The 26,289-nt window shown below is 36.4% G+C and overlaps 2 protein-coding genes across 8 annotated transcripts in view; one reads left to right on the top strand and one right to left on the bottom strand.

The window, feature by feature from the left end:
- Positions 1-9,632: 9,632 nt before the first annotated feature.
- PPAT (phosphoribosyl pyrophosphate amidotransferase) overlaps positions 9,633-26,289 on the bottom strand; it is a 35,789-nt gene continuing 19,132 nt past the window's right edge. The window contains exons 2-12 of one of the 4 annotated variants that reach the window (XM_017658417.3): positions 21,992-22,058; positions 21,328-21,534; positions 19,408-19,520; positions 19,157-19,302; positions 18,547-18,619; positions 17,763-17,914; positions 17,235-17,362; positions 16,221-16,442; positions 12,817-12,937; positions 11,930-12,022; positions 9,633-9,847 (exon numbers count right to left, since the gene is read on the bottom strand). In XM_017658417.3, coding sequence (XP_017513906.1) covers positions 9,840-9,847; positions 11,930-12,022; positions 12,817-12,937; positions 16,221-16,442; positions 17,235-17,362; positions 17,763-17,914; positions 18,547-18,619; positions 19,157-19,302; positions 19,408-19,520; positions 21,328-21,534; positions 21,992-22,058 — 1,330 coding nt within the window. In that variant the 3' untranslated portion in view covers positions 9,633-9,839. Of the gene's footprint in view, positions 12,023-12,816; positions 12,938-16,220; positions 16,443-17,234; positions 17,363-17,762; positions 17,915-18,546; positions 18,620-19,156; positions 19,303-19,407; positions 19,521-21,327; positions 21,535-21,991; positions 22,059-24,068; positions 24,149-26,289 lie in introns of those variants that run through there. The other 3 variants (XM_017658418.3, XM_017658416.3, XM_017658419.3) reach the window with 3 other exon arrangements.
- Positions 24,181-26,289, top strand: part of PAICS (phosphoribosylaminoimidazole carboxylase and phosphoribosylaminoimidazolesuccinocarboxamide synthase) — a 47,869-nt gene continuing 45,760 nt past the window's right edge. Inside the window, exon 1 of one of the 4 annotated variants that reach the window (XM_073237561.1) lies at positions 24,181-24,656. In XM_073237561.1, the coding sequence (XP_073093662.1) occupies positions 24,275-24,656 (382 nt within the window). In that variant the 5' untranslated portion in view covers positions 24,181-24,274. The remainder of the gene's footprint in view (positions 24,657-26,289) is intronic. The other 3 variants (XM_073237562.1, XM_037018715.2, XM_073237563.1) reach the window with 3 other exon arrangements.

Genomic DNA, 26,289 nt, shown 5'->3' with positions numbered 1-26,289 from the left:
TTCTCACTGAATTGCCAGGTCATCTTAGTTGTCAATGCCACTTCTTTAAAAAATAAAAATTATTTCAAAAATCATTTTGAAAATTCTTGACCCTCCCTCCAAAATTTGTTTTTTCCTCATACCACCAAGCAGTTAACTCAAAACAGCCAGATGGATGAGATGTATAAGGGTAAGGTATGTGGGAAGGGGGCACCAAGCTTCCATGCTGAGCACACCATTCTTCCTGAATCTCCAAGTCCACCAACTGGAAAACTGAAACCAATGCGTTTCAGCCTGAGACAAGTCACTATGGATTCAATGTGACCAAAGAAATGACAACAGGGTGAAAGTCTATACCCAACTTTATTTCCACAGAGGCAGGTCAATCACAAGAATCCTGTCCACTCAGAGTGAGTCTGTGTGCAGCCAGCCGGTCTCTGCCTCTGGGCCTCTGCCCTTGCAGCCATCTCAGTCTCTGTCCTCAATACTGCCACCACTCTAGGCTCATCCCTGCTCTCCTGCAGCCTTGTATCCAGGCCACGGTGTTGCCCAGAGTGCTAGGAGGAGCTCTTTATATAGTAACAACGTATTGCCCACACATGTGTAGTGAGATTGCTGACCAGGGCCAGGTGAGAATCCTCGCCATAGGAACCTTCATATATCCACACTGTCCAAACCCCATCCTGAGTTTATATGGAGGTCTCAATCTCATTCTGTAGGCATGATTGATTCAGTAATTTGTCACTGGCTATTGATTGACTATCAGTCCCTTTGGTCATGGGGTTGGGACTTAAAAATTCTAGTGCTCTACCAGGCTGGTTACCATGGCAACTAGCCCCGATCCTTAACAGCTTTCCAAAAGCCACCTCAGTAACATGAACCCAAGTGTGGTCGAAAGGGTTTTGTTATATCAAGACACCTTTTTAAATCTTATCACTTAGGAAATTCCAAGGGTGTTTGGATCTCTGTGCCAGAAATGAGAAAAAGATATATTATAAATCACAGTATCACACTACCCTGAAGACAAGGCTAGGCCCCTGTTCTGTGCTTTCTAACATGTATCACAGTTGGGATAATGGTGTGTTGTGTGATTTACACTAACAGTGCTCAGCTGCCTAGTTGAAGGCAGAGAGAAAATTAGTGGCTGAGTTCATTCAGGCTTGGTGTTTTGTCAGGTTGCTAGCAAAAAATAGAGGGATAAGGGTCATGCTATTTGCAAATGAGAAAGCCTTTTGCACTAGGGTTCTCTAGAAAACATATAGTTATGAAATTGGTTCATAAAATTTTGGGGACTGGCATCGCTGAAACCCATAGGGCAGGCCATCAGCCTGGCTGGAAATTCTGGCAGGGTTTCTATGTTGCAATTTTGAGAATTCTATTTTCAAGAAATCTCCTTATTGTTCTTAAGGCCTTGAATTGACTGGAGTAGGCGCCTACCCACAGTATGGAGGGTAATCTGCTTTACTAAGTGCATTGATTTAAATGTTAAACATCTAAGAAATGCACTATCTTAAAACTGAGGGGGTGAAATGATGGCTCCAACCACCCAAAAGTATGACACTGTGGGGAAAGTTCCTACAGGCAGGATACTCACCTGAGCCTAAACTACTTGATGATGTGACTGGCCTGCTGCTAGGCTACTGCTTCCACCCATAGGCAACATTTCTTTTGACTGAGTCACTATATAAAGAGCTCAGGGCTCTGGGTGGAGGCAAAAATGGAGGTGGACTATGGACCTGCAGACTGCTGGATGCAGATGTGATTCTAGTGCTTGACCTACCACCAGGAGAATAAAGCTGGGTATAAACCCGTTTACCCCAAGAACATTCAGTTGTCATTTCTCGGTTTCATTGAATCCATAGTGAACTTGCCTGGGGATGAAACCCTCAGGGAAGACAGACACTTAAGCACAGACCTACCAGTTACTCAATTTAGTAATATAAGTACCCCATTGCACAGGGTGGGTAAAGTGAGGCCTAAAAAACTTTTTAAAAAAATATTTGTCTACAGTTAGGGAAGCTAAGGTTGTAACTACAATCAGAATATAGAGGTGTTATGTGTCCATCAATAGATGAATGGATAAAGAAGATGTGGTACATATATAAAATGGAATATTATTCAGCCATGAAAAGGAAAGAAATCCTGCCACTTGCAACAATATGGCTGGATCTACAGGGTATTATGCTCAGTGAAATAAGCCAGGTGGAGAAAAACAAATACCATATGATTTCACTTGTATATAAAAACAAGGCAAAACAGAATGAACAAACAGCAGTAGACTCATAGACACTGAAGTGGCTAGGAAAGGGGAGGGGTTAGGGCAGGTAGGGGTAGGGGAGGATAGAGGGGTACAATAATTCACAATCAGAATATAAGTTGGTCACAGGAACAGTAGTACAGCATGGAGAATATAGTCAATGACTGTAACATCTTTCTATGTTGATAGATAGTAACTGCACTAGAGGGGAGTGAAGACTTAATAATATGGGTAACTGTTGAAATGCAGATATGATTCTAGTGCTTGACCTACCACCAGAATAAAGCTGGGTATAAACCCATTTACCCCAAGAACATTCAGTTGTCATTTCTCAGTTTGAATTCATAGTGAACTTGCTTGGAGCTGAAACCCTCAGGGAAGACAGACACTTATGCACATACCTATCGTATTATTCATTTGAAATCAACATAAGATTATGTATCAATGATAATTCAATAATAAAAAAAAGAACTATAGAGGCTTGACTCTTTTGGGACATAATGGATTCAAGGTTTGCATGAAATGTTATATTTCATACACCTGTCCTGTTTGCATCATATTTTGGGAACCTAAGTCTCCACTTCTGTGACACCTCTCTCTATTTCTACTAGTTTTTCTGTCTCCACAGAATTTGTCACTATCATAGTGCTTACATAGCACTGCATTTCAAATAACTTAATTTGTCCCACCTACCTGTCAGCAGTTTTGCCAGTTTGTAAGTAATCGCCTATTTATTGAAATAATTGGATCAGAGAAATAAGACCTGTATAGCTGGTGCAAGTATGGAGTCTGGATGTGACCATCCCAGTGCTGTTTGTTCACCATAATGCACTAACAAAAAGACACTATTTAAAAAAAAAAGGCACACAGGAATGGGATTAAAGATGGCGGTGTGACAAGTGAGATAGACGAAAATGTAGTTAATACAAAGAATCCTGAAAGGGCAACAGGAAAGAAGGCGGCGCCAGACTGCATGCACATAGAGAAAAGAACAGACCTCAAGGAACAGGGTAAAGTACCAAAGCCGTGATCAGGCAGGACCCGAGCCCTTCCCCCACCCCAGCTCACTGGCAGGAGGAAGAGAAATAGAGTGGGGAGGGGGTGGAATCCTAAGACTGCTGAACACCCAGCCCTGGAGGTCTGTTCTGGGAGCATGAACGTACACTGCATGGTGCTCTGGAGATCAGTAGAGTTGGAAAGCTAAGACAGGTGGAATACTTGGAGAGACTAAGATTGCAGCTGCTTGTGGAAAAGAGGGATCCACATCTGGCCGCTCTAGGACAAAAGAAAGGCGGGCAGTCTGAGAGACCTCCTAAAAGTAAGAGGGCTGCTAAAGGGGCAAGTATTGCACAGAGTTTGCTGCTCAGGAGAACGGACAGGAGGAAAATATTGTCCGGGTGCACTCTGCCCAGCAGGATGGGAACTTTCACATTCTTCAGGTGCTCCATCACCAGGCTCAATACACAGATCCAAGGCCCGCTACTGTGATATGAGGCCTGCTGCACCTTCCTCCTGGACTGGCGGCACTGGTTCACAAACCAGCAGACACTGCCTTCATGTCAGGCCAGCCTGAGGGAGGTGCCGCCTACAGCAGATACAAACACAAAGCACAGAGGCTTACACCTGTGTGCTTGGCCCACTGGTTCTGGAAGTGGACACAGGCACAGTAGCCGGGAAGCAGGAAAGAGCTCTTTCCTCACCCATGAGCTGAGCAGCTCCATAACGTAGACCGTATGGGCACTACAGGATGCCACATACAAATATGAAACGTCAAAGGAACCGGGTTTGAACCAAAATCCCACAAACCACAAACACCAGAAAAAGGACCAAGTGAAACTGAAATCGTCATTCTTCCTGAAAAACATTTCAAAAAAAATCAATAGAAATGCTCATGGAGGTACAGAAAAATATTTAAGAACTCAGGAAAGAATTCAGGAGTGAGATTCAAGCATTAAGGAATACAGTATCTGAACTGAAACATACAATAGAGGGATTTAAAATCAGATTAGATGTAGTAGAGGAGATGGTAAATGGAATGGAAATTAGAAAAAATGAATACAAAGGAGCTGAGGGACAGAGAGAAAAAAAGGACCTCTAGGAATGAAAGTATTTAGACAACTGTGTGACCAATCAAAACAGAACAATATTTCCATTATAGGGGTACCAGGAGAAGAAGACAGAGAAAACAGGATAGGAAGTGTCTTTGAGGAGGTAATTGCTGGAAACTTCCACAATCTGAGGAAGAAAATAGTCTCTCAGCCCATGGAGGTGCACATATCTCCCAACAAAACGGACCCAAGGAAGACAACATCAACACATATAATAATTAAAATGGCAAAGATCAAAGATAAGGATGAAAGCAGCCAGAGAGAGGAAAAAGACCACCTCCAAAGGAAAACTCATCAGGTTACCATCAGACTTCTCAACAGAAACCTTACAGAACAGAAGGGAATGGTATGATATATTTAATGCAATGAAGCAGAAGGGCCTCGAATGAAGAATACTCTACCCAGCAAGATTATAATTTAAATTTGAAGGAGGAATTAAACAACTTCCAGATGAGCAAAAGATGAGAGAATTTACCTCCCACCAATGATCTCTACACTGTAATTTGGAGGGACTGCTATAGATGGAAGTGTTCTTAAGGCTAAACAGCTGTCACCAGAGGAAACAAAACCATAGTAGACAAAACAGAACAAATAATTACTAAGCACATGTAAAGTCAAATCAACTACCCCAGAGTCAGTCAAGGGATAGACAAGAGTACAGAATATGACACCTAATATATGAAGAATGGAGGAGGAAGAAAAAGGAGAAGAAAAAAAAAAGAAATTTTAGATTGTGTTTGTAATAGCATACTAAGTTGGTTAAATTAGACTGTTAGATAGTAATGAAGTTACCCTTGAACCTTTGGTACCACAAATCTAAAGCCTGCAATGGGAATAAGTACATACCTATTGATAATCACCCTAAATGTAAATGGTCTGAATGTACCAATCAAAAGACCTAAGAGTCACTGAATGGATAAAAAAAACGAGACCAGTCTATATGCTGACTACAAGAGACTCACTTCAAACCCAAAGACATAGACAGATTAAAAGTGAATGTTTGGAAAAAGATATTTTATTTTCATGAAACTAATAGGGAGAAAAAAACAAGTGTTCCAGTACTGGTATCAGACAAAATAGACTTCAAAACAAAGAGAGTCACACGAGACAAAGAAGGACATTACATAATGATAAAAGGGTCAGTCCAACAAGAGGATATAACCATTATAAATATCTATGCTTCCAATACAGGAGCACCTACATATGTGAAACAAATACTAACAGAACTAAAGAGGGAAATAGAATGCAATGCATTCATTCTGGGAGACTTCAACACACCACTCACTCCAAAGGACAGATCAACTAGAGAGAAAATAAGAAGACAGAGGCATTGAACAACACATTAGAACACTTGGACCTAAAAGATATTTACAGAACACTTCATGCAAAACCAGTAGGATACATATTCTTCTCAAGTACACATGGAAAATTCAGATCATACACTAGGCCACAAAAAGAGCCTTGGTAAATGCAAAGAGACTGAAATAGTACCAAACAGCTTCTCAGATCACAAAGGTATGGAACTAGAAATAAATTACGCAAAGAAAATGAAAAATGGGGGCTTAACAACATGCTCCTAAATAATCAATGGATCAATGACCAAATAATCAATGGATCAATGACCAAACAAAAACAGAGATCAAGCAGTATATTGAGACAAGTGACAACAATAATTCAACACCGCAAAACCTGTGGGATGCACTAAAGGCCATGCTAAGAGGGAAGTATGTTGCAATACAGGCCTACCTCAGGAAAGAACAACGCCATATGAAGAGACTGAACTTATAATTAACAAAACTATAAAAAGAACAGAGGACCAAAGTCAGTAGAAGAAGGGACATAATAAAGATTAGAGCATAAATAAAATCAAGAAGAATAAAAATAGTATCAATGAAAGCATGAGCTGGTTCTTTGAGAAAATAAACAAAATACATAAACCCCTACCTAGCCAGACTTATCAAGAAAAGAGGAGAGTCTATACACATAAACAGACTCAGAAATGAGGAAGGAAAAATCATCACGGACACCACAGAAATACAAAGACTTATGAGAGAAGAGTATGAAAAATTATGTGTTAAAAAACTGGATACCTAGAACAATATGGACCATTATGTTCTAGAAAAAAAAAAACTTCGAACAGTGTCAAAGGAAGAAACAGAAAATCTGAACAGACCAATTACCAGCAACAAAATTGAACTGGTAATCAAAACACTACCTAAGAACAAAACCCATGGACTACATAGCTTCACCATTGAATTTTATCAAACACTTAGTGAAGACATAATATCCATATTCCTTAATGTTTACAAGAAGTAGAAGAATGAGGGAATAATTCCAAACTCATTCTATGAGGCCAGCATCACTCTTAATACCAAAAGCAGGCAAAGACACCACAAAAAAAGAAAATTACAGACCAATATCCCTGATGAACATAGATGCAAAAATACTCAACAAAATATTAGGAAACTGAATTCAAAAATACATTAAAAAGTCATCTATCATGATCAAGTAGGATTTATTCCAGGGATGCAAGGATCGTACAACATTTGAAAATCCACCAAAATCATACACAACATCAACAAAAAGGACAAAAACCATATGATCATCTCCATAGATGCTGAAAAAGCATTTGAAAAAATTCAACATCCATTCATGATAAAAACTCTCAACAAAATGGCTATAGATGGCAAGTACCTCAACATAATAAAGGCCATATATGACAAACCCACAGCCAACATTATACTTAAAAGCGAGAAGCTGAGAGCTTTTCCTTTAAGATTGGGAACAAGACAAGGATGCCCACTCTCCCCACTTCTATTCAACATATTACTGGAGGTCCTAGCAATGGCAATCAGACAACACAAAGAAATAAAAGGCATCCAGATTGGCAAGGAAGAAGTTAAACTGTCCCTGTTTGCAGATGACATGATATTGTACATAAAAAACCCTAAAGAATCCACTGCAAAACTACAAGATCTAATATTTGAATTCAGCAAAGTTGTGGGATACAAAATGGATACACAGAAATCTGTGGCATTCCTATGCACTAATGATGAACTAGCAGAAAGAGAAATCAGGAAAATAATTCCATTCACAATTGCACCAAAGAATAAAATACCTAGAAATAAACCTAACCAAGTGAAAGATTATACTCTGAACACTACACGACACTCATGAGAGAAATTAAAGAAGATACCAATAAATGGAAATACATCCTGTGCTCATGGATAGGAAGAATTAATATTGTCAAAGTGCCCAGACTGTCTGAAGCAATCTAGAGATTCAATGCAATTCCTATCAAAATCCCAACAGCATTTTTCAATGAACTAGAGCAAATCGTTCTAAAATTCATACGGAACCACAAAAGACCCTGAATAGCCAAAATAATCCTGAGAAGGAAGAATAAAGATGGGGAGATTATGCTCCCCAACTTCAAGCTCTACTACAAAGCCACAGTAATCAGGATAATTTGGCACTGGCACAAGAACAGACCCATAGACCAATGGAACAGACTGAAGAGTCCTCATATAAACCCAAGCATATATGGTCAATTAATATATGATAAAGGAGCCATGGACATACAATGGGGAAATAACAGCCTCTTCAACAACTGGTGTTGTCAAAACTGGACAGCTACACGCAAGAGAATGAAAGTGGATTATTCTTTAACCCCATACACAAAAGTAAACTCAAAATGGATCAAAGACCTGAATGTAGGTATGAAACCATAAAACTCTTAGAAGACAACATAGGCAAAAATCTCCTAAATATAAACATGAGCAAGTTTTTCCTGAACACATGTACTCGAGCAAAGGAAACAAAAGCAAAAATGAACATATGGGACTACATCAAACTAAAAAGTTTCTGTACAGCAAAGGACACCATCAACAGAACAAAAAGACATCCTACAGTATGGGAGAATATATTTGTTAATGACATATCCAACAAGCGGTTAACATTCAAAATATATAAAGAACTCACATGCCTCAACATCCAAAAAGCAAATAGCCCTATTTAAAAATGGGCAGAGGACATGAAGAGCCAATTTTCCAAAGAAGTTCAGATGGCCAAGAGACATATGAAAAGATGCTCCACATCACTAATTATCAGGGAAATGCAAATTAAAATCACAATGAGGTATCACCTCACACCAGAAAGGATGGCCAACATTGAAAAGTCTAAGAACAACAAATGCTGGGGAGGATGCAGAGAAAGGGGAACCCTTATACACTGCTGGTGGGAATGTTAGCTAGTTTAACCGTTGTGGAAAGCAATATGGAGGTTCCTCAAAAAACTAAAAATAGAAATACCATTTGACCCGGGAATCTCACTCATTGGAATTTACCCAAAGAATACAACTTCTCAGATTCAAAATGGCATATGTACCCCTATGTTTACTGCAGCACTATTTATAATAGCCAAGGCATGGAAGCAACCTGTGTCCATCAGTAGATGAATGGATAAAGAAGAGGTGGTACATATACACAATGGAATACTATTCAGCCATAAGAAAGAAACAAATCCTACCATTTGCAACAACATGGATGGAGCTGGAGGGTATTATGCTCAGTGAAATAAGCCAGGCAGAGAAAGACAAGTGCCAAGTGATTTCCCTCATTTTTGGAGTATAACAATGAAGCAAAACTGAAGGAACAAAATAGCAGCAGACTCACAGACTCCAAGAAGGGACTAGTGGTTATCAAAGGGGAGGGTTGTGGGCAGGCAGGTGGGGATGGAGGGAGAAGGGGATTGAGTGGTATTATGTTTAATACCTATGGTGTTGGGGGGTCATGTGGTAGGCAGTGTAGCACAGAGAAGGCAAACAGTGAATCTGTGGCATCTTACTACACTGATGAACAGTGACTGCATTGGGGTATGGGTAGGGACTTGATAATATGGGTAAATGTAGTAACCGCATTGTTTTTTCATGTGAAACCTTCATATGAGTGTATATCAATAATACCTTATTTAAAAATTAAAAAAAAAAAGAAGGGACTACCGGTTTTCAAAGGGGAGGGGTGGGGGAGGGAAGGAGAAGAGGACTGAACGGTGTTTTGATTAGTACACATGGTGTTGGGGAGGTCCTGGGGAATACAGTGTAGCACAGAGAAGACAAGTAGAGTCTCTGTGGCATCTTATACTGATGTACAGTGACTGCAACTGGGAATGGGGGTGGGAGGGACTCAATAACATGGGTGAATGTAGTAACCACATTGTTTTTTTTTGTAAAACCTTCATAAGAGTGTATATCAATGATACCTTAATAAAAAGAAAAAGGCACACACACATTTTTAAATACTTATTACATATATTTGTCATCAACACATCACAATGAATTCACACAAAAAGTGGGCTTAGTTCAGTTCACAATATAGATCCTGTGAAAGTCCATTTTTCGTTTTCTCTCGCCATTTTACAATACACTACTTATATAAATTTAAAGCAATTACACATTTGAGATTAAATTGGTAAAAAACTGTAGTTTATTTCAGGCTTCAGGAAGCTGTGAAATAAAAGGCCATGATGGAGAAACATTAGGAAATCTGCAGAAGTACCAAACTGTCACAGTATCACCTTTCTTTATAAAAGCATTTCCGCAAAACAAAACACAACTATGGAAAACACAGAAGTCAGAGATTTTGGTTTAGTACTTTCCCTGAGTCTCTAATTTTTTAAAATCAAATGTAAGTAAGGCCAGTTGAAAATTGACCTGTAGATCTTGCCTCTTCTGCACTGATATGAGGAATACATTTAAGACAAGAGTCTACATGCTCAAATGGTCCCAGGGCTTTACTCAAATGCCAATTTGCTTGTCACTGCCACAAGGTTATCTGAGCCACTGCCGTATGCTGCAAGTGGGCTTAAAGAGCTGTCAAGGTTTTATGTTGACCTGCCATAAGAAACATGTGAAACAATATACCAAATGAAGACAAATGATTTCAGTTATTAATAAATATTAAATTTCTAAATGGATGAACATTATATACAGCAGATTATGGTATTTTCACACAGAAACAAACACTTTTGTTTTAAAATCTTACATAAACAGGAGTTGGGGGGAAGCTGTCAAAATTTTAAGCCTCAGATGTTACAAGAAAAAAATTTCCAAAAAACTGAATTCATTAGATCCTAATAAAACAAAGTAGAAAAAAGTGGTAAGTTGATGCTTGGAATTAGATGGGCTAATTCCAAAATAGTAGCTGTCTCTCTTAAACAAAATTGGCCCCTACAGTGTTTCTACTTGATCATTTAATTGCAATGATATGTATGTGTACATACATATATATGTATATATGTTTGTAAGTAATCAAGTACTTCATTTAAAAAAAGCATATAATTAATAAGAATAAAAGGTTTGTTAGAATTTAAAAGTATTTTTTACTTCAAATGTACTAGGTTACTTGCTGGGATTATACTATGAGGGCACTAAGTAATATGGATCATACTTCTGTTCAAATGCAGGAAACCTTTTTCCCAGAGATGTTTTTACAATCATTCTTAGGGCATGTCAAAGATAGATGGCAAAGCACTGCTAATCTGTATGTCTCCCTTCATCATAATAAAATCTCAAATGCAGACTAATAGCCAACATTTTAGAAGTTAATAATCATACGCTATCTTAAAACTGAGGGGATGAAATAACTGGCTCTAACCACCAAAAGCATGACATTTATTCACATTCCTATTAATTAAAAGATTTTGTAATATAAGTACCCCATTGCATCGGGGGGTGGGGAGAACACACAAAAAGGCATTTTTTTTGGTAAAGAGTTGTCTAAAATTAGGGAAGCCAAGTTCATGATTATAGTCACACCTATAGAGGCTTGACACTTTGGGGATATAATGGATTCAAGGTTTGTGTGAAATGTTTTATTTAACTCACCTGTCCTGTTTATATCATACCATCTTTGCCTAACCTCTTGCAAACTCTTTAAAGCATGGATCTGGCAAATGCCACTTACCACCTGCCTTCTCTGACCAAGTGAAAAAGGCTAGCTGATGCTTGCGTAAATAAAAAAAATACCGATATTGCATTATATGCAATTAGCAAGACTCAATTATGAAACTATTCCACAAATGAATTTCAGTAACTCTCAAGAAACATTCCACAAATTCCCTAAGAATCTGTGGGTAGGTAAAATAACTAGCAGTCCCCTCTAAAACAGAAATTTACCTAGTGTTGGTATTACTGCTGATGATCTGAAATCAAATGTATACAATTGTTAGCCTCAAAGTACTAAACTACTAAATAAAACTAAAAGGATCATCCAAGTTCCTAGATAACAACAAAATATCTAGGATTATTAAAGAAAGCATAGCACTTTGGTACTCTCCAGAAAAAAATATCGCAACTTATAAAAGTGAACATAAATGTGTGGAATTTACATTGTAACAACTAAGTAACAGTAAATGGATAGAGTATAACCCTGTAACTGCTTGACCAACTTTATATCTTTAAACATTTTATTTGCCCCTACCAACTACCATTCCAATTCCACAGGGTATTTTCCAGTGAGACAGGCTGTACAATGACCATTCTTTTCAAAACATTCCAGACCATTCCCATTCTCTTGAATCATAATACCTTGTTTTCTCACTTTCTGTTTTTTTAATTTTATCCCTTCTTGTACAGATGAAACCAGTCCTTCTACTGACAGATACACAACACTGTTTGCTCCTACAGAGGTTAAGAGGGAAAAGAAAAAGGTGATGAGACTTCCTTTGGAAGGAAAAACTATCTTAACAGAGAATAGTTACAAACAGAAAGACAAGTCAAGTAAAACTTTCTCCTTCAGCCTCTCTCTCTCTCAAAAAAAAAGGAGGGGTATGGAGTAGGGGACCAATAAAACTCAAGGCCTTCATTATTTTTAAAATTTTAAATACCAGCAGAGGCTGCAAGTCTAGAATGGATTCAGAAAGCTTCAGGAGTGATTTTCTTAAGAAAACAGATTTTGAAGTCAGGAAGATCTGCATCTATGTGACACTTATATAGTCATCTCACCCAAATTTGAAAGGTAAATGTCTTATCCAGGATAACTAGATCCTCCTCCATGTATCTGAACCTCATTATATAAGATAAGCCTATATAAATTTTGCACTTTTATATTTATACCCACATCCAAAGTATTCTTTTAGAATCTGTGGCAAACTTGTTTTTGTTTATAATGGGATCTGACCTTTGGGAGCTTTGACTGATAAGCCTGCAGTTCCCTCTGCCTGGAAAGCCCTTCTTCCTTCTCCTCTGATCTCACATTGGCCTGGCTCTCAACACAGCCCTTACTAGGGGGACTACATGCACCAGGCACTCTGACTGTTCAAAATAGTGTTCAGCATTTGCTCAACATAAACAACATACATTTTTAACAAATTCTGAACACAATTTTTTATTAAAAGTATACAGATTAACAAGCTTTGGGTTTTCTCTGTTAATAAAGGAATAAAGATAAAGTTTATAGAAATTTTATTACCTACCTAGATATTTTGCAAGATGCTCAAATTCTGGTTTATTGGCAATAAGCTCTTCTTTTGTTGGTATGTTTATTCCCATAAAACATGGAAATCTAATTGGTGGTGAAGCTACTCGAATGTGTACCTTGGAAAGAAATCATTTCACATATTCTTTATTTTGATATTCATTTTAAGGATTATGCAAAATACTATCATTGACAAATGCAACATAAAATTGTTTTACAGAATATTTAATAACAACATAGGGGTAATGAAGCAAACTACAAAATTTCATCTTTAACAGATGAAAAAAAACCCCTGGAAAACCATGTGGTATATATATAGAATTCCAGTGTTTAGTCAGAACTTTTAGAGTCAATTACCAAGAATCCTTCTTGAGCAGGTCTAAAGTGTCCTGGGCAAGAACTTTAAAATGTCAGCCACTCATGACCACAATGGAGAGGGTGAGGGCTTGATAATATGGGTGAATGTTGAACCACTGTTTTGTGTATGTGAAACCATCATAAGACTGTATATCAATGATACTTAATTAAAAAAAAAATGTCAGCCACTCATAATGGGTCCCATTTACAGAGCTGACCATTGTTTCCATCTGTCACTTATTAATGAGGCTATTTCTTTCTTCTGATCTTCTATGTCTCATTTAATAAGTTTATATTACTAGGACCACCTTTTCTCTTCTAACACTTGAATGGCACCTTTGCCTCTCTCTTATTTCATCATTTTAAAAAGAAGAAATATCTATTGCATTAAGTGAAAACTTTACTACTACAAAGGGCTATTTTTGTCTATTATTATTTTCTCCCTTTTATCATGCATATTTACATGGATCAAATCAGCATCTACATCTTTTTTTTTATTTTGGTATCATTAATCTACAAGAACATTATGTTTACTAGGCTCCCCGCTTCACCAAGTCCCCCACATACCCCTTCACAGTCACTGTCCATCAGCATAGTAAGATGCTGTAATATCACTATTTGTCTTCTCTGTGTTGCACAGCCCTCCCCGTGCCCCCCCCACCCACTATACATGCTAACTGTAATGCCCCCTTTCTTTTTCCCCGCCCTTATCCCTCCCTTCCCACCCATCCTCCCCAGTCCCTTTCCCTTTGGTAACTGTTAGTCCATTCTTGGGTTCTGTGATTCTGCTGTTGTTTTGTTCCTTCAGTTATCCTTTGTTCTTATACTCCACATATGAGTGAGATCATTTGGTACTTGTCTTTCTCCACCTGGCTTATTTCACTGAGCATAATACCCTCAAGCCCAATCCATGTTGTTGCAAATGGTAGGATCTTTTTTTTTCTTATGGCTGAGTAATATTCCATTGTGTATATGTACCACATCTTCTTTATCCATTCACCTACTGATGGACATCTAGGTTGCTTCCTTATCTTGGCTATTGTAAATAATGCTGCGATAAACACAGGGGTGCATCTGTCTTTTTCAAACTGGAGTGCTGCATTCTTAGGGTAAATTCCTAGAAGTGGAATTCCTGGGTCAAATGGTATTTCTATTTTGAGCATTTTGATGAACCTCCATACTGCTTTCCACAATGGTTGAACTAATTTACATTCCCACCAGCAGTGTAGGAGGGTTCCCCTTTCTCTACAACCTTGCCAACATTTGTTGTTTGTCTTTTCGATGATGGCGATCCTTACTGGTGTGAGGTGATATCTCATTGTGGTTTTAATTTGCATTTCTCTGATGACAAGCTATGTGGAGCATCTTTTCATGTGTCTGTTGGCCATCTGAATTTCTTCTTTAGAGAACTGTGTATTCAGCTCCTCTGCCCATTTTTTATTGGATTATTTGCTTTTTGTTTGTTGAGGTGTGTGAGCTCTTTATATATTTTGGATGTCAACCCTTTATCGGATCTGTCATATATGAATATATTCTCCCATACTGTAGGATACCTTTTTGTTCTATTGATGGTGTCCTTTGCTGTACAGAAGCTTTTCAGCTTGATATAGTCCCACTTGTTCATTTTTGCGTTTGTTTCCCTTGCCCGGGGAGATACGCTCAAGAAGAGGTCACTCATGTTTTTGTCTAAGAGATTTTTGCCTACGTTTTTTTCTAAGAGTTTTATGATTTCATGACTTACATTCAAGTCTTTGATCCATTTCGAATTTACTTTTGTGTATGGGGTTAGACAGTGATCCAGTTTCATTCTCTTACATGTAGCTGTCCAGTTTTGCCAGCGCCATCTGTTGAAGAAACTGTCATTTCCCCATTGTATGTCCATGGCCCCTTTATCGAATATTAGTTGACCATATATGTTTGGGTTAATGTTTGGAGTCTCTATTCTGTTCCATTGGTCTGTGGCTCTGTTCTTGTGTCAGTACCAAATTGTCTTGATTACTGTGGCTTTGTAGTAGAGCTTGAAGTTGGGGAGTGAGATCCCCCTCCATTTTATTCTTCCTTCTCAGGATTGCTTTGGCTATTCAGGGTCTTTGCTGGTTCCATATGAATTTTTGAACTATTTGTTCCAGTTCATTAATGAATGCTGTTGGTAATTTGATAGGGATTGCATCGAATCTGTATATTGCTTTGGGCAGGATGGCTATTTTGCAGTGTCTACATCTTTTACCTTTCTTACAACAGCAAGGATTTCCCATGTTATGCAGTATTCATAATTAGACTTTTAAATATGGCTGCATCATATTTCATTATACTGACGTGTCAATTCACTAAACTATTTTCGACTGGTATATAGATAAGCCTATTCCAGTTATTTTATTTTTATCTATTATTTTTTACTATTTTAATAGAAGTTGAATTTAGTTTACACCTCTATTTTTGTTACATGATTTTCATAGAGGTCGAAAGAGATTATCAGAATCAGTCATAAAAATGGCTGGAAAATCATAATCATAATTATTATTTAAGTTTTCTAAATAGACTATCGTACTGTTTTCCATACCATTTTCTCCTACAATAGATTTTATTTTTAAATCCACTCAGCTATTAATTATAAATGTTATCTCATATCTGTAATTTGAGTTACTGGAATATTTAGTTAAAAGATTAAAAAATATAACCTATTGTGCCAAAGTTATGCTAGGATTGGTTCTGTATCTTCAAAAGACAAAGTAATCAATATTCTACAAATTTAAAAAGTAGTCTATTCTGTGGTTGTCATTAGCTTTTGAGTTAATTTTATAAAAATTTTAAGCTTTTATATTGAGCTTTTTAATCTGTTAAGGATTAAATTTACTATGTAGTTTAAGAGTAGCTATTACATGTTTTCCAAGTTGTTTCAGTTATTCCTACACTAACATTATATAAAAAATGTCACTTTACTATATTGAACTATCCATTTCCAGTTACTGTACTAAATTGCTATTTTTATGCCAGTATCATATTGTTAATTATTGGTGCTTTAGGATATGTTTCAATATTACTTACCTCTTTTGCACCAGATTCTTTGAGCAATTTGATTATGGGTGAGATGGTATTGCCTCTCACAATTGAATCATCTATAAGAACAATTCTTTTGCCTTTGAAGTTGTCTGATAATACTCCGAATTTTTTTGCAACACCAAGCTGTCTTAACCTCATGTTTGGCTGAATGAAGGTTCTTCCAACATACCGGTTTTTACACAGCACCTCCACATACGGAAGCCCACACTGACAGAGAAGAAACAGAAGAACAACGTGCAGCCATATGTAGAGAACTCTAGGTTTCTGTTTCCTATAAAGCTACCATTGTAATAGGTATGTAAGATTTTGAAATGTGGGTATTATGCTCAACTGTCTGTTATCAGATTAGAATTTTCCTTCACTACTTAAACTGTAGGGGAAAAAAGGCAAAAAGAAAAATTATTGAAGTAATACCAAGTCATTTTCCTAGAATTTGTAATGCTTTTCTCTTAAATAATTATTATTTCTCTATCTTGGAAGAGAACACTAAGCAAATGATAACATGACAAATAATAAATTTATACATTTAAAAATTAACAGCAAGAGATAAAATAAAGCCAGCAGATTAAAGAGATGCTTTTTAAGGCACAGGAGGTGATTTCACCAACTTTCATGGTAATGCTTACCTATAATTTCTTTTAGAAATTAACAAACTAAACTTTCCAACATAGTGAATGTTGACTATGCTTTATTGTCACCCATACTCAGGAGGGAAGAAATATACTAGTGGCTTGTAATGGTATTTCAGGAAGGAAATTTTAATAAAAGTAAATATTACCACTAAATTCTACATGTATTTTCATGATGTTATCTTTTTAAAACAAAGGGGCTCATTCTCCTAGCCTTTGGGTGAAACTTTTTGTGGACTCCACTGAAATGAAAAGGCTGAAAAATAAGTAACTCTTGTAAAGGTACCAACATTTTCTTTTTCCTTAATGTAAATGGATGAGTTTTTCTTTAGATGCAAGGATTTCTAATTCTACTGCTAAAAGGAAATACCTTTCCAGCATAACCAAGAGCAGCAGGTGTCGCAGATTCTGGAACAGTGCTAACCAAATCAGCATCCACAGGTGCCTCAATTGCCAGCCGCTGACCACAACGGTATCTTACTGTGTAAACCATTTGCTCTGAAATATTTGGAAAAGGAAAGAGATCGTTTTTACTTAGTATAATATAACACAGCATAACAGCACTATTCTAAGAATACCAACTTGTTAGAGAACTCTGTGAGTACAAAAAGAAAAGACAATACTAAAATATTTAAGTGGAAGTACATAAACTGGTTAATTCACTATTTTTTAAAAATCGACCTTAATACAGATCTAAAAACCATAATCCTTACTCCTAAAAGGAAAATAAAACCCAAGAATTAGACAAAAGGGCAAAATAGTGACATGTAGGCTATGTCCCATCTCCACTATATATAACAATATGCTTTGGAAGAGCCAGGTGACTTTGGGTCAAGAACTGACATTTCATTAAGATAAACAACAGATTTATACCAATTATTAAAGATACTTTACTTACCTTCAAATATACTATCTGGTCTTGCAAAATACACATATTCAAAGATACAAAAAGCCATTGGATTTCCTTCAGACCTTGGTATAATATCAAGAGTTTGTATATTATGTTTGGATATTTCCACAATTTCTCCAGGCAAGACTTCACGGTAGTATCTTGGAAAGAATGTTGAAGAAAGAAGACTTTAAATAAATTAGTTCTTAAGGCTGATAATAACATCTATTATAAAGTACACAAATAAATAAATAAATAAATAAATAAATAAATAAATAAATAAATAAATAAATAAATAAAGTACACTCATAGTCCCTTCCCTTATAAAATAAAAAATGTTTGGCTTAATATAAAAGCTAGTTATGGCTTAAAAAAATAAAAAAGTAATATTCCTCTAGCAGTAATTTCTGCACATATGTAACCCCTAAATTTTAATTAAAAAAAAATAAAAGTCCAAGTTTCATTAATTTTTTGAGAGAATAAAGGCTAAAGAGAACATTTTTGTCCTGGTTTTAAATTTTTCAAACATAACTATTCCTTGTTGAAGAGATTCTTCCTTTCTAAAATAAGTCTCACAGTATTTTGAAAGCAAGAGGGCATTTTCAGAATTAGAAGGTATTACTGGAACATTAAAGTTTAAATCAGTGCAGCTGGTAAACACAATGTACAAAAGAAAATGCATTTATAAATATGTCTTCTTGCAGACATCAGAAAGAAAACTTAGATGCAAAAGTTAAAAAATGTTTTTCACCCACATGGAAAAAGTTAATAAATTGAGTGAGATAAAACTTACCTTGCACCAATTGATAAAAAGCTACAAGATTCTGAAGATACCACCCATCCTTCTGTTTCTGAAGATTTTTTCTCTGTAAATCAAGATGATTCAGTTAATGGATTTAAGACATTTAAAAAGGTACCTACTTAAGAGACTACCTATTTCTATTTAGTATAAACACCAGTAAGATAAATAAAAAAGTTGGAGTATCAATTTCTGTAACTTTAGGAGCACACTTGCTCCTCAATTGACTTAAGCCAAAGATAAAATTAATGATCTCAAGATTCCTTCAAATACTAGGCTTTTATGGCTTGAATAAGACACCTGAAGGTAAATAAAGAAAAAAATCACTGAAATCATGACTACACAAATGAAAAGGCTGGGCAAAGGATATGAACAGGCAATTCAGGCAGGAGAGAATAGGAATGTCTATTAAATACATTAAAAATGGTTTATCTTCAGAAATACTCAAGGAAGTATATTTAAAAACTAAGTATAATTTTTTTCTTTTTTACCTAGCCCCTTCTCACTTACAAGCTTCCTATACCTAAAGATACTTCCTATACTAACAGCAGGACAATGACTTAGAAAAGCATTATGAAATTATATTCCTTTTGAAGTTTATTACCTTTATCATTTATATCAGATACAGGAATAAGACGACCAATGCATAGAGGACGATTTCCATAAGGGTCTCGTACTGCATAAATAACATCTCTGTGCATTATAAGTAGGGAGTATGCTGTAGGTGCTTCCTTCATTAAGTTTTTTATCCTGGAATTAATTAAATAATTGAATGAATAATTTCCATTATAAACACATAGAAGGCACACAGCTCTCATTAAGAGAGCTGCAAGCTTAGCCTAGTTTTATAATTACCTTGCTACCCAGTCTGGGGTGCCATCTTGTTCCTGAGGAGGAGTATATGCCAGTAACTGGGTAATCATTTCACTATCAGAACTTGTTGACAGACCAATACCATGACGCAGAAGCTATTTGGAGAGGAGAAAAGTGTAAAATCATCAGAGGGGAAGCTCTACCTCACCCCTCAGCCAGTAGCCTACCATAATGGAAAGAGATCAGGCATTATGACAAGTGAATGCTCAGTTACGAAAACCCTGCATTCTACTAATGGTATGTATATATCATACTGAAGAACTGTGGCTAGAGGCAATGGGAAGTTTCTGAAGATTTACAGGCAGGAAAAAAGTTCTTTATCAGGTATACAAGCAAAAGGTTTTGAGAATTAAGTTTGAAGGAATGTAAACCCACAGTGGGAAGGTGGGGGGATGGAGAAGACATGATGACTTGAGATTGTGATTCTAACTTTTTTAGGCCTTGATACTCCTGACAAATAGGACACATTCCTGTGTCAGTGGCACAGACAGTGGGGACTCTCAAGCCAGGTTTGTTGGTGGTAATGATAGTGGCTACCCTTCCTCATTGATTATCACTGATAGAGTAGTAGAAAGGAACAGACTGCATTGGATGATTAAATGTAGACGAGGTGATAATAATTGGTTGAGTGCACTTTACGATGATGAGGTTCTAAAAGGGCTGACCAGGATAAGGGCATCACCACTGACACGCATAGGCTGAATTTAAACTATCGCTACAGAACACTCTTCATATGCAGCTAAATGTGTCATGCTGAAATCTATCATCTGGGTAAGAGGTTATATCTGGAAATAAGGAGCTCAGTATTGTCTGGAATTGAACTTCTAGTGGTTATCTCTATGTGGTGAGTTTTTTAGAAATTTTACTTTATAATTATATAATTGGATTAAAAATTTGTTTTCATGTGGGGGCAGAAATGCTTATTATCGTCATTATAATGCCAGAGCCTAAAAAGAGGGCAAGACAAATAAATAAATAAACAATTTAGAATAAATAAAGCTAGAACTGAAAATAGGACAATGAGTGTTGAAAAGCATGGCTTCTGAATATGTTCTCCACCCATCAAATTCACCATCATTTGACATATATAATTACTTTTCCCATGTGAAATGCCTGATCTACAATGCTAAGGGGATAACTGGAGGTATATATAGTGTGTAAAAACCATCCTATTACTAAATACCACCTGAAGCTTTTATTTCTGAGGTTACCAAATCAAGATATTGCAATCTAATGAATTCAAGTAAATCAAGATTATTGGAATCTAATGAATTCAAGTAACTTGGTGTCAATTAATGAACGGCAAGAATGGACAAATAAGAAGCTATCAGGAATATAAAGATACCAAGCAGTTTTTAGAAAAAATTTTTAAAAAAGGAAGATGAAATCATAGATGAAGGCATAGGTACAAATTAACACAAATTAACTCATACATCTCAGGCATCAATAACACAGAAAGCTTCAAATTACATGCTATGGACAAAAAAGAATACTCGTTGCCCCTTTTCCATGCTGTTTCCAAATCACTTTTGCTTGCATTTGTCATCTTCGAGTTTATAATCCATTTTCTTATTCCTTGAACATAGGGACAAAGTTAAAGGGATAGCAAAAGGCCATGAACCCTAATTCCTTTGTGCTTCTAATAGCTACCATACATCAATTTTTTCTACTCTAAAACAGGGCATTAGAATCACTCTGGAGCATATTAAGATGCAGACTCAGCACCTCCCATCCCAGACTCTGTAGTGATGTCTTAAGAGTCAAAGATATCAAGTACTCCAGATAATTCTTTGCAGTTATTGAGCAGGAAGCAACAATCAGAAGATATCCTTTACCAAGATTCTCAATAAATTCTTTCCATTAATTTATCCCAAAATGAAAAAAAGCATTAAAAAAACTTACCTTTCTCCTTAATTGAACAGCATTTACCAATTCACCGTTATGTGCCACAGCTATTTTCCCATGAAGTGTTTCAACAACAAAAGGCTGACAATTTTCTAATTCACAGTTTCCTGTAGTGGCATATCTCGTGTGTCCAATTCCAAGATTTGAAATATATAATTTCTTCAAGCTGTCTTCAGTAAAGACGTGGTTTACAAGACCCATTCCCTTGCAAATCAAAGTAAAGTTTATCTTAGAAAAAAACAGACTAGTAGTACTAGTAAATAGAGGCTTTTTATAAGGCTTTGCTCAGGCAATTCAAAATTAGACAATGTAGTTCACTTTTCCACTCTGCTATGAGATATTTTTTTTAAAACATTGAAGAACAGATATACCTAGCAATAAAACTTACCAAATATAATAAACTAAATTATTTACACTTCAAAAATTCAAAGCATGTTAAATATTGAAATAATATTGAAATAAATGACCTGTTTGAGTGAATCAGTCTAGCCAACTATCACTAGGAGAGAAATGCACCCTAATTTGACAAATAAAAAATTGCTGATCTGAAGAAATTACTTCTATATGCAAATTATATATTCAAATTTCCTTCCCCCATCCCCATATACTTATGGGGGTTACTGTTGCTATCTTTATATCAACATTTTTTGCTCAAATATACCTTGTGTGTTCTGAATGTTGGTACTGAATTCCCATCACTGGTCACAATACCAGCACTCTCCTGACCCCTGTAAATATAAAAAGGTATCAGCTGTTAAATTTACCCCATTGATAAGCTTAATGAACTTTATGAAACATACTTTTCTCAAAATCATCCATGAACTCAGTCTGACACATTAAATGTTAATATTACCTGGGCCTCTTCTACTCATCATGGTGATTAGCAAGCAGCAGCAGATACTGTTTGAATTCTAATAGGCCAGGCACTGTCTTAAGTCTTTTCATAAGTGATCTAGTTTATGAGGCTTTCACAACAATCCTATGAGGTAGGTACTATGATTACCATTCCCATTTTACAGATAAGGACACTAAAGTAAGGAAGTAACTTGCCAAATGTCACACACAGAACAGCGGTGGCACAGCCAAGATTAGATCACAGACAATCTGACTCCAGAACTTGTGCTTCTAACTTCTGTACTACATGACCTCTAGATAAGGCTGAGAATGTAGATATATATGGAAATCTCCAAATAAAGCAGCAGATACACACTTAGCTGTGAGTATTGGAATTATGGACAAAATGTATTTATTTTTGAAGTTTTTTTGTTTGTTTTTTTTTGCTTTTCTGCACCTTCCAAATTTTCTCCAAGTAGTTATCACTTTTGTTATTGGGGGAAAAAAAAAAACACTGTTTCTAAAAACCCTAAGCTGATCAAGTGTCCTGTATCCCATTTCCCGAATTCATACTTTTTAGGTGTTGAGAGAGAGAAAAAAGCTGAAAGCTGGGTTGGAAGTAGAGCAATACATGGTAAGACTTAGAGGATGTGCACCAGTGGAGTATAAACTCAAATGATAAAGGCTTCAATTGCTCAACAATTTTTAATCATTCTGAACAAATGCTATAAATACTAAATGTTAACAATTTTGTTCCAAAGAAAATCTTTACCACATATATATGTATACATTGATTATTAATACATTGATTTATTTTCTAAAAAGGGTCTTTTCAAAATTACATATTACAATTACTTAGGCATTTTAAAAGCAAGAAAAACTGACATAGGCAGTATAGTTCAGGAAGAGAAACAGGTTCTCAAGAAAAACTTGAGGCCAGTTCACATGGCCAGCCGGCAAAACAGGTTATATGTAAACAAACCAGCTAAATTCTAGGAAAATCAGCTGATGGCAAAACAGGTTAAGCAAAAACAAACCAGCTAGATTCTAGATGGGGAACAAAAATGACCTACAGTTACCCAAAAGTTCATTAACATATTAAAAAAATCACCTCCGTTGGGGCCATGATAGTTCTGAGGCTGACCATATCAAGACAAAAAGCAGGTGTTGCCCCTTTCCCCCAAAATTCCCTCCCCATTCCAAGAAAACACCGCCTACTCTGGTGAATATTCCGTCAAACCTCTGCCCTACAGTAAGCTAAACCTTTTATAAGAATTCAAGAAGTGACAACCCAGAACTGCTCATCTCTCAACCATGCCCACACTCCCTTCTTGAATGTGTACTTTCACTTCAGTAGACTGCTGCTTGCTCACGCCTGTCTGACCTGCTCACAAAATCTTTCTCAGCTGGAGCCATGAACTGACTACAGCTGTCTGCAGGTATAGGGCTCACCTCAGTGCACAGGTGAGGCCTCACTGACACAGGCCAACAGGCCACCCAGCAACAGAACTACATTAACTGTACTAAACAAGTAAAAAAAATCTAAAATATTAAAATTGGAGTTTTACTAATTATCAATGCATTAAATATGCTGAAAACAGATAATGCTTAATACCATACACTTGGTAAGACTGAATAATTTGTGATTTAGGATTTCTTTATTTAGTGTAATGTGGTCTTTAAGTTAGCCAAAACTGTAATCTAAGTGATTCACATCAGACAGAAAAAAAATTAACATTTGCCATAAACCTTAAGGGCAGAAAGAACCTCTGCCAACCATTTCCACAATCAACAATCATTTAGTAAACCAGAATTACGTAGGGAAAGAAATAAACCACACACACACAAAAAGGATTTTTCCCCCCCTTTTGTCTCAAGGGTAATTTACAGTTGAAATAAATAACCTTAGCAATCATTTGGGTCCGGGCTTCTTTAATCACAAAGCCTGCGGCTTACTTGGCAGTTTTTCTAGTTACTCCCCTCCAGCAGCTTGAACCAGTTAAACTAGATTCTTTCGGCTCTTAGGAGCTTATTGACAACAAGCCGTCTGGTTTCCTAGGAAACAAAACCCTGGCTAGAAATAGTGAATCATTTCCAGGTCGCTTTCAAGATGGAGAGTGGCGCAGGAAAGCACTGGACTGAGGAAGAGGTTAAAGCTTTGCTAAGTGTCTGGGCAGAAAAAAATATTAAAAAACAACTTTACGGAACACTGAGAAATAAAGGAATATTTATTTACATTGCTAAAAGGCTGCAAGCACTAGGAGTATACAGAAATTGGAAACAGTGCCGGGCAAAGTATAAAAATCTCAAATATGAATACAGAACAGTTAAATATGCCCATAACTCTGGAGACAGCTCTAAAACTATGAAGTTCTTCCATGATTTGGATGTGATCCTGCAGTATGAACCTGCCAGACAATTAACAGAAGAAGATGCAAATGGCAGGTACCTGGAAACGCTGAGCCAAAGTCCAGCCCCACAGACTACTGAAGGTAAAAAGAAAAAGTACCATTCTTTTGTTTTTACCTAATGAACACTGACAATACAGGACTCTAAGTCCATGGTAAATATAGCCTGAAATGTCAAGGTTGAGAAGAATAACTGACCTGTTATGTTATTTTGCACAAAATTTATTTTAAAGAGGTTAAATATCACCAATTTTTAAGCCTGTAAAATACAGGGGAATTTGGAAATTTTGGAATCTGATGTTTTGGAAAATGGATTAGGTCCTGAAAATATTTTGGGTTTTAGTTTTTTAAGAATGGCAAAAAAAAAAAAAATCAAATATATTCCTCAACTGTTGTTTTCTACAGCCCCAAATAAGACAGAACTTTTTACTCTATCTAGTGTTCTCATTTTCCCAAATTTATTTTTTTTAAAAAGCATTAAAACTCTGAGAACTGATAAACAACATCTTCATTACTTGTTTGGAAGAACAACTCCATTTTAACAGTAAGGGAAACAAAAAGACTTGATAGATTAAATGATTTTTAGGTATTAAAACAGGTTCTTGACCTGCTGTGTTGTTAAGATCAGCACTATTTACAAAGAATCTGTTCATTGTCTGTGGAAGCTGGATGAATCTCTAGGCAAAGTGGGGAAATCAACAGCAGTAATGAGATTTCTCTCATTGCCAAAGTCTTAGAGATGCTATCTTAAGAGCTGCATTGTTTAATTTAAAATCTGTAATACCTACTGTCTGTGTACACCATGTGCAATTTACTGAGCTACTTGTACATGCATTTGGTGACGTGTAACCTCAAAAAGGAGGGAGCCATGAATAAATGTTAACACTCAAGAGAAAATTTAAGTGGTATAATAAATGCACCAAATGAGAAGGAGGTTAAAATGACAAAGATTACATAGTTGGGTTAATTTGGGTTATCTGAACTTCCTATTTAAATCTCAATAGTAAGTCATTTGTAAAAAATTCACCCCACTCCTATAGTTTGTTTACATTTCTGATACTATACCAAATTCTGAGACAGCTTTGCAGTCATTAGCAAGTTAACAGCAATTACTTTATTCAATTAATCACTCTGCTCTCCTTATCATTTAAATGCTTTAAATATTGATAAATGATAAGTAAATCACTGAGCTCCTGAAGGGCCTTGATTTTAAACAGAGGTTGGTATGATGAAGATGTAGGGGCTAATATCTCCATGTTTTAACCCCTTCTTTTGTGTATGTTTATCTTCATTTCTTAACAGGATCTTCTTCCAGCCCTTTCAGACATCCACAAAACTAACTCCCCAATTTCACTCCCCGGCAAAGGGCCCATAATTACAACTTAACCATGTATTTTTAAGGTATCTCAAACCCCCAATTCTAAACCCAAACTCTTCCACCATCAATGTCACTGCATTTCTAATCACTTAAGTGAAAATATCTGAGATGTTCCTTGACCTTTGGTCAGAGGTCCTTTAAAAAATCTATTGACATTTCAAATATTTTTCTGTGTTCTGTTCTCATTATCACCATCTAGAACTTCAACAGTTGGTATATTAAGATAACCTCTTAACTAGTCCCCTTTGTTTTCAGCCCTTTCCCACACATTTTCTACAATTCCATTGCTGGTTTTTCTTTAAATTTTTTAAATTATAGAATCACAAGCACATTAGCACT

Source organism: Manis javanica, chromosome 5 (assembly GCF_040802235.1).
Source record: "Manis javanica isolate MJ-LG chromosome 5, MJ_LKY, whole genome shotgun sequence".
In the NCBI taxonomy this organism is placed as follows: Eukaryota; Metazoa; Chordata; class Mammalia; order Pholidota; family Manidae; genus Manis; species Manis javanica.
Note: the sequence above shows the minus strand (reverse complement) of the source record. Positions and strands in the feature narration are given on the sequence as shown.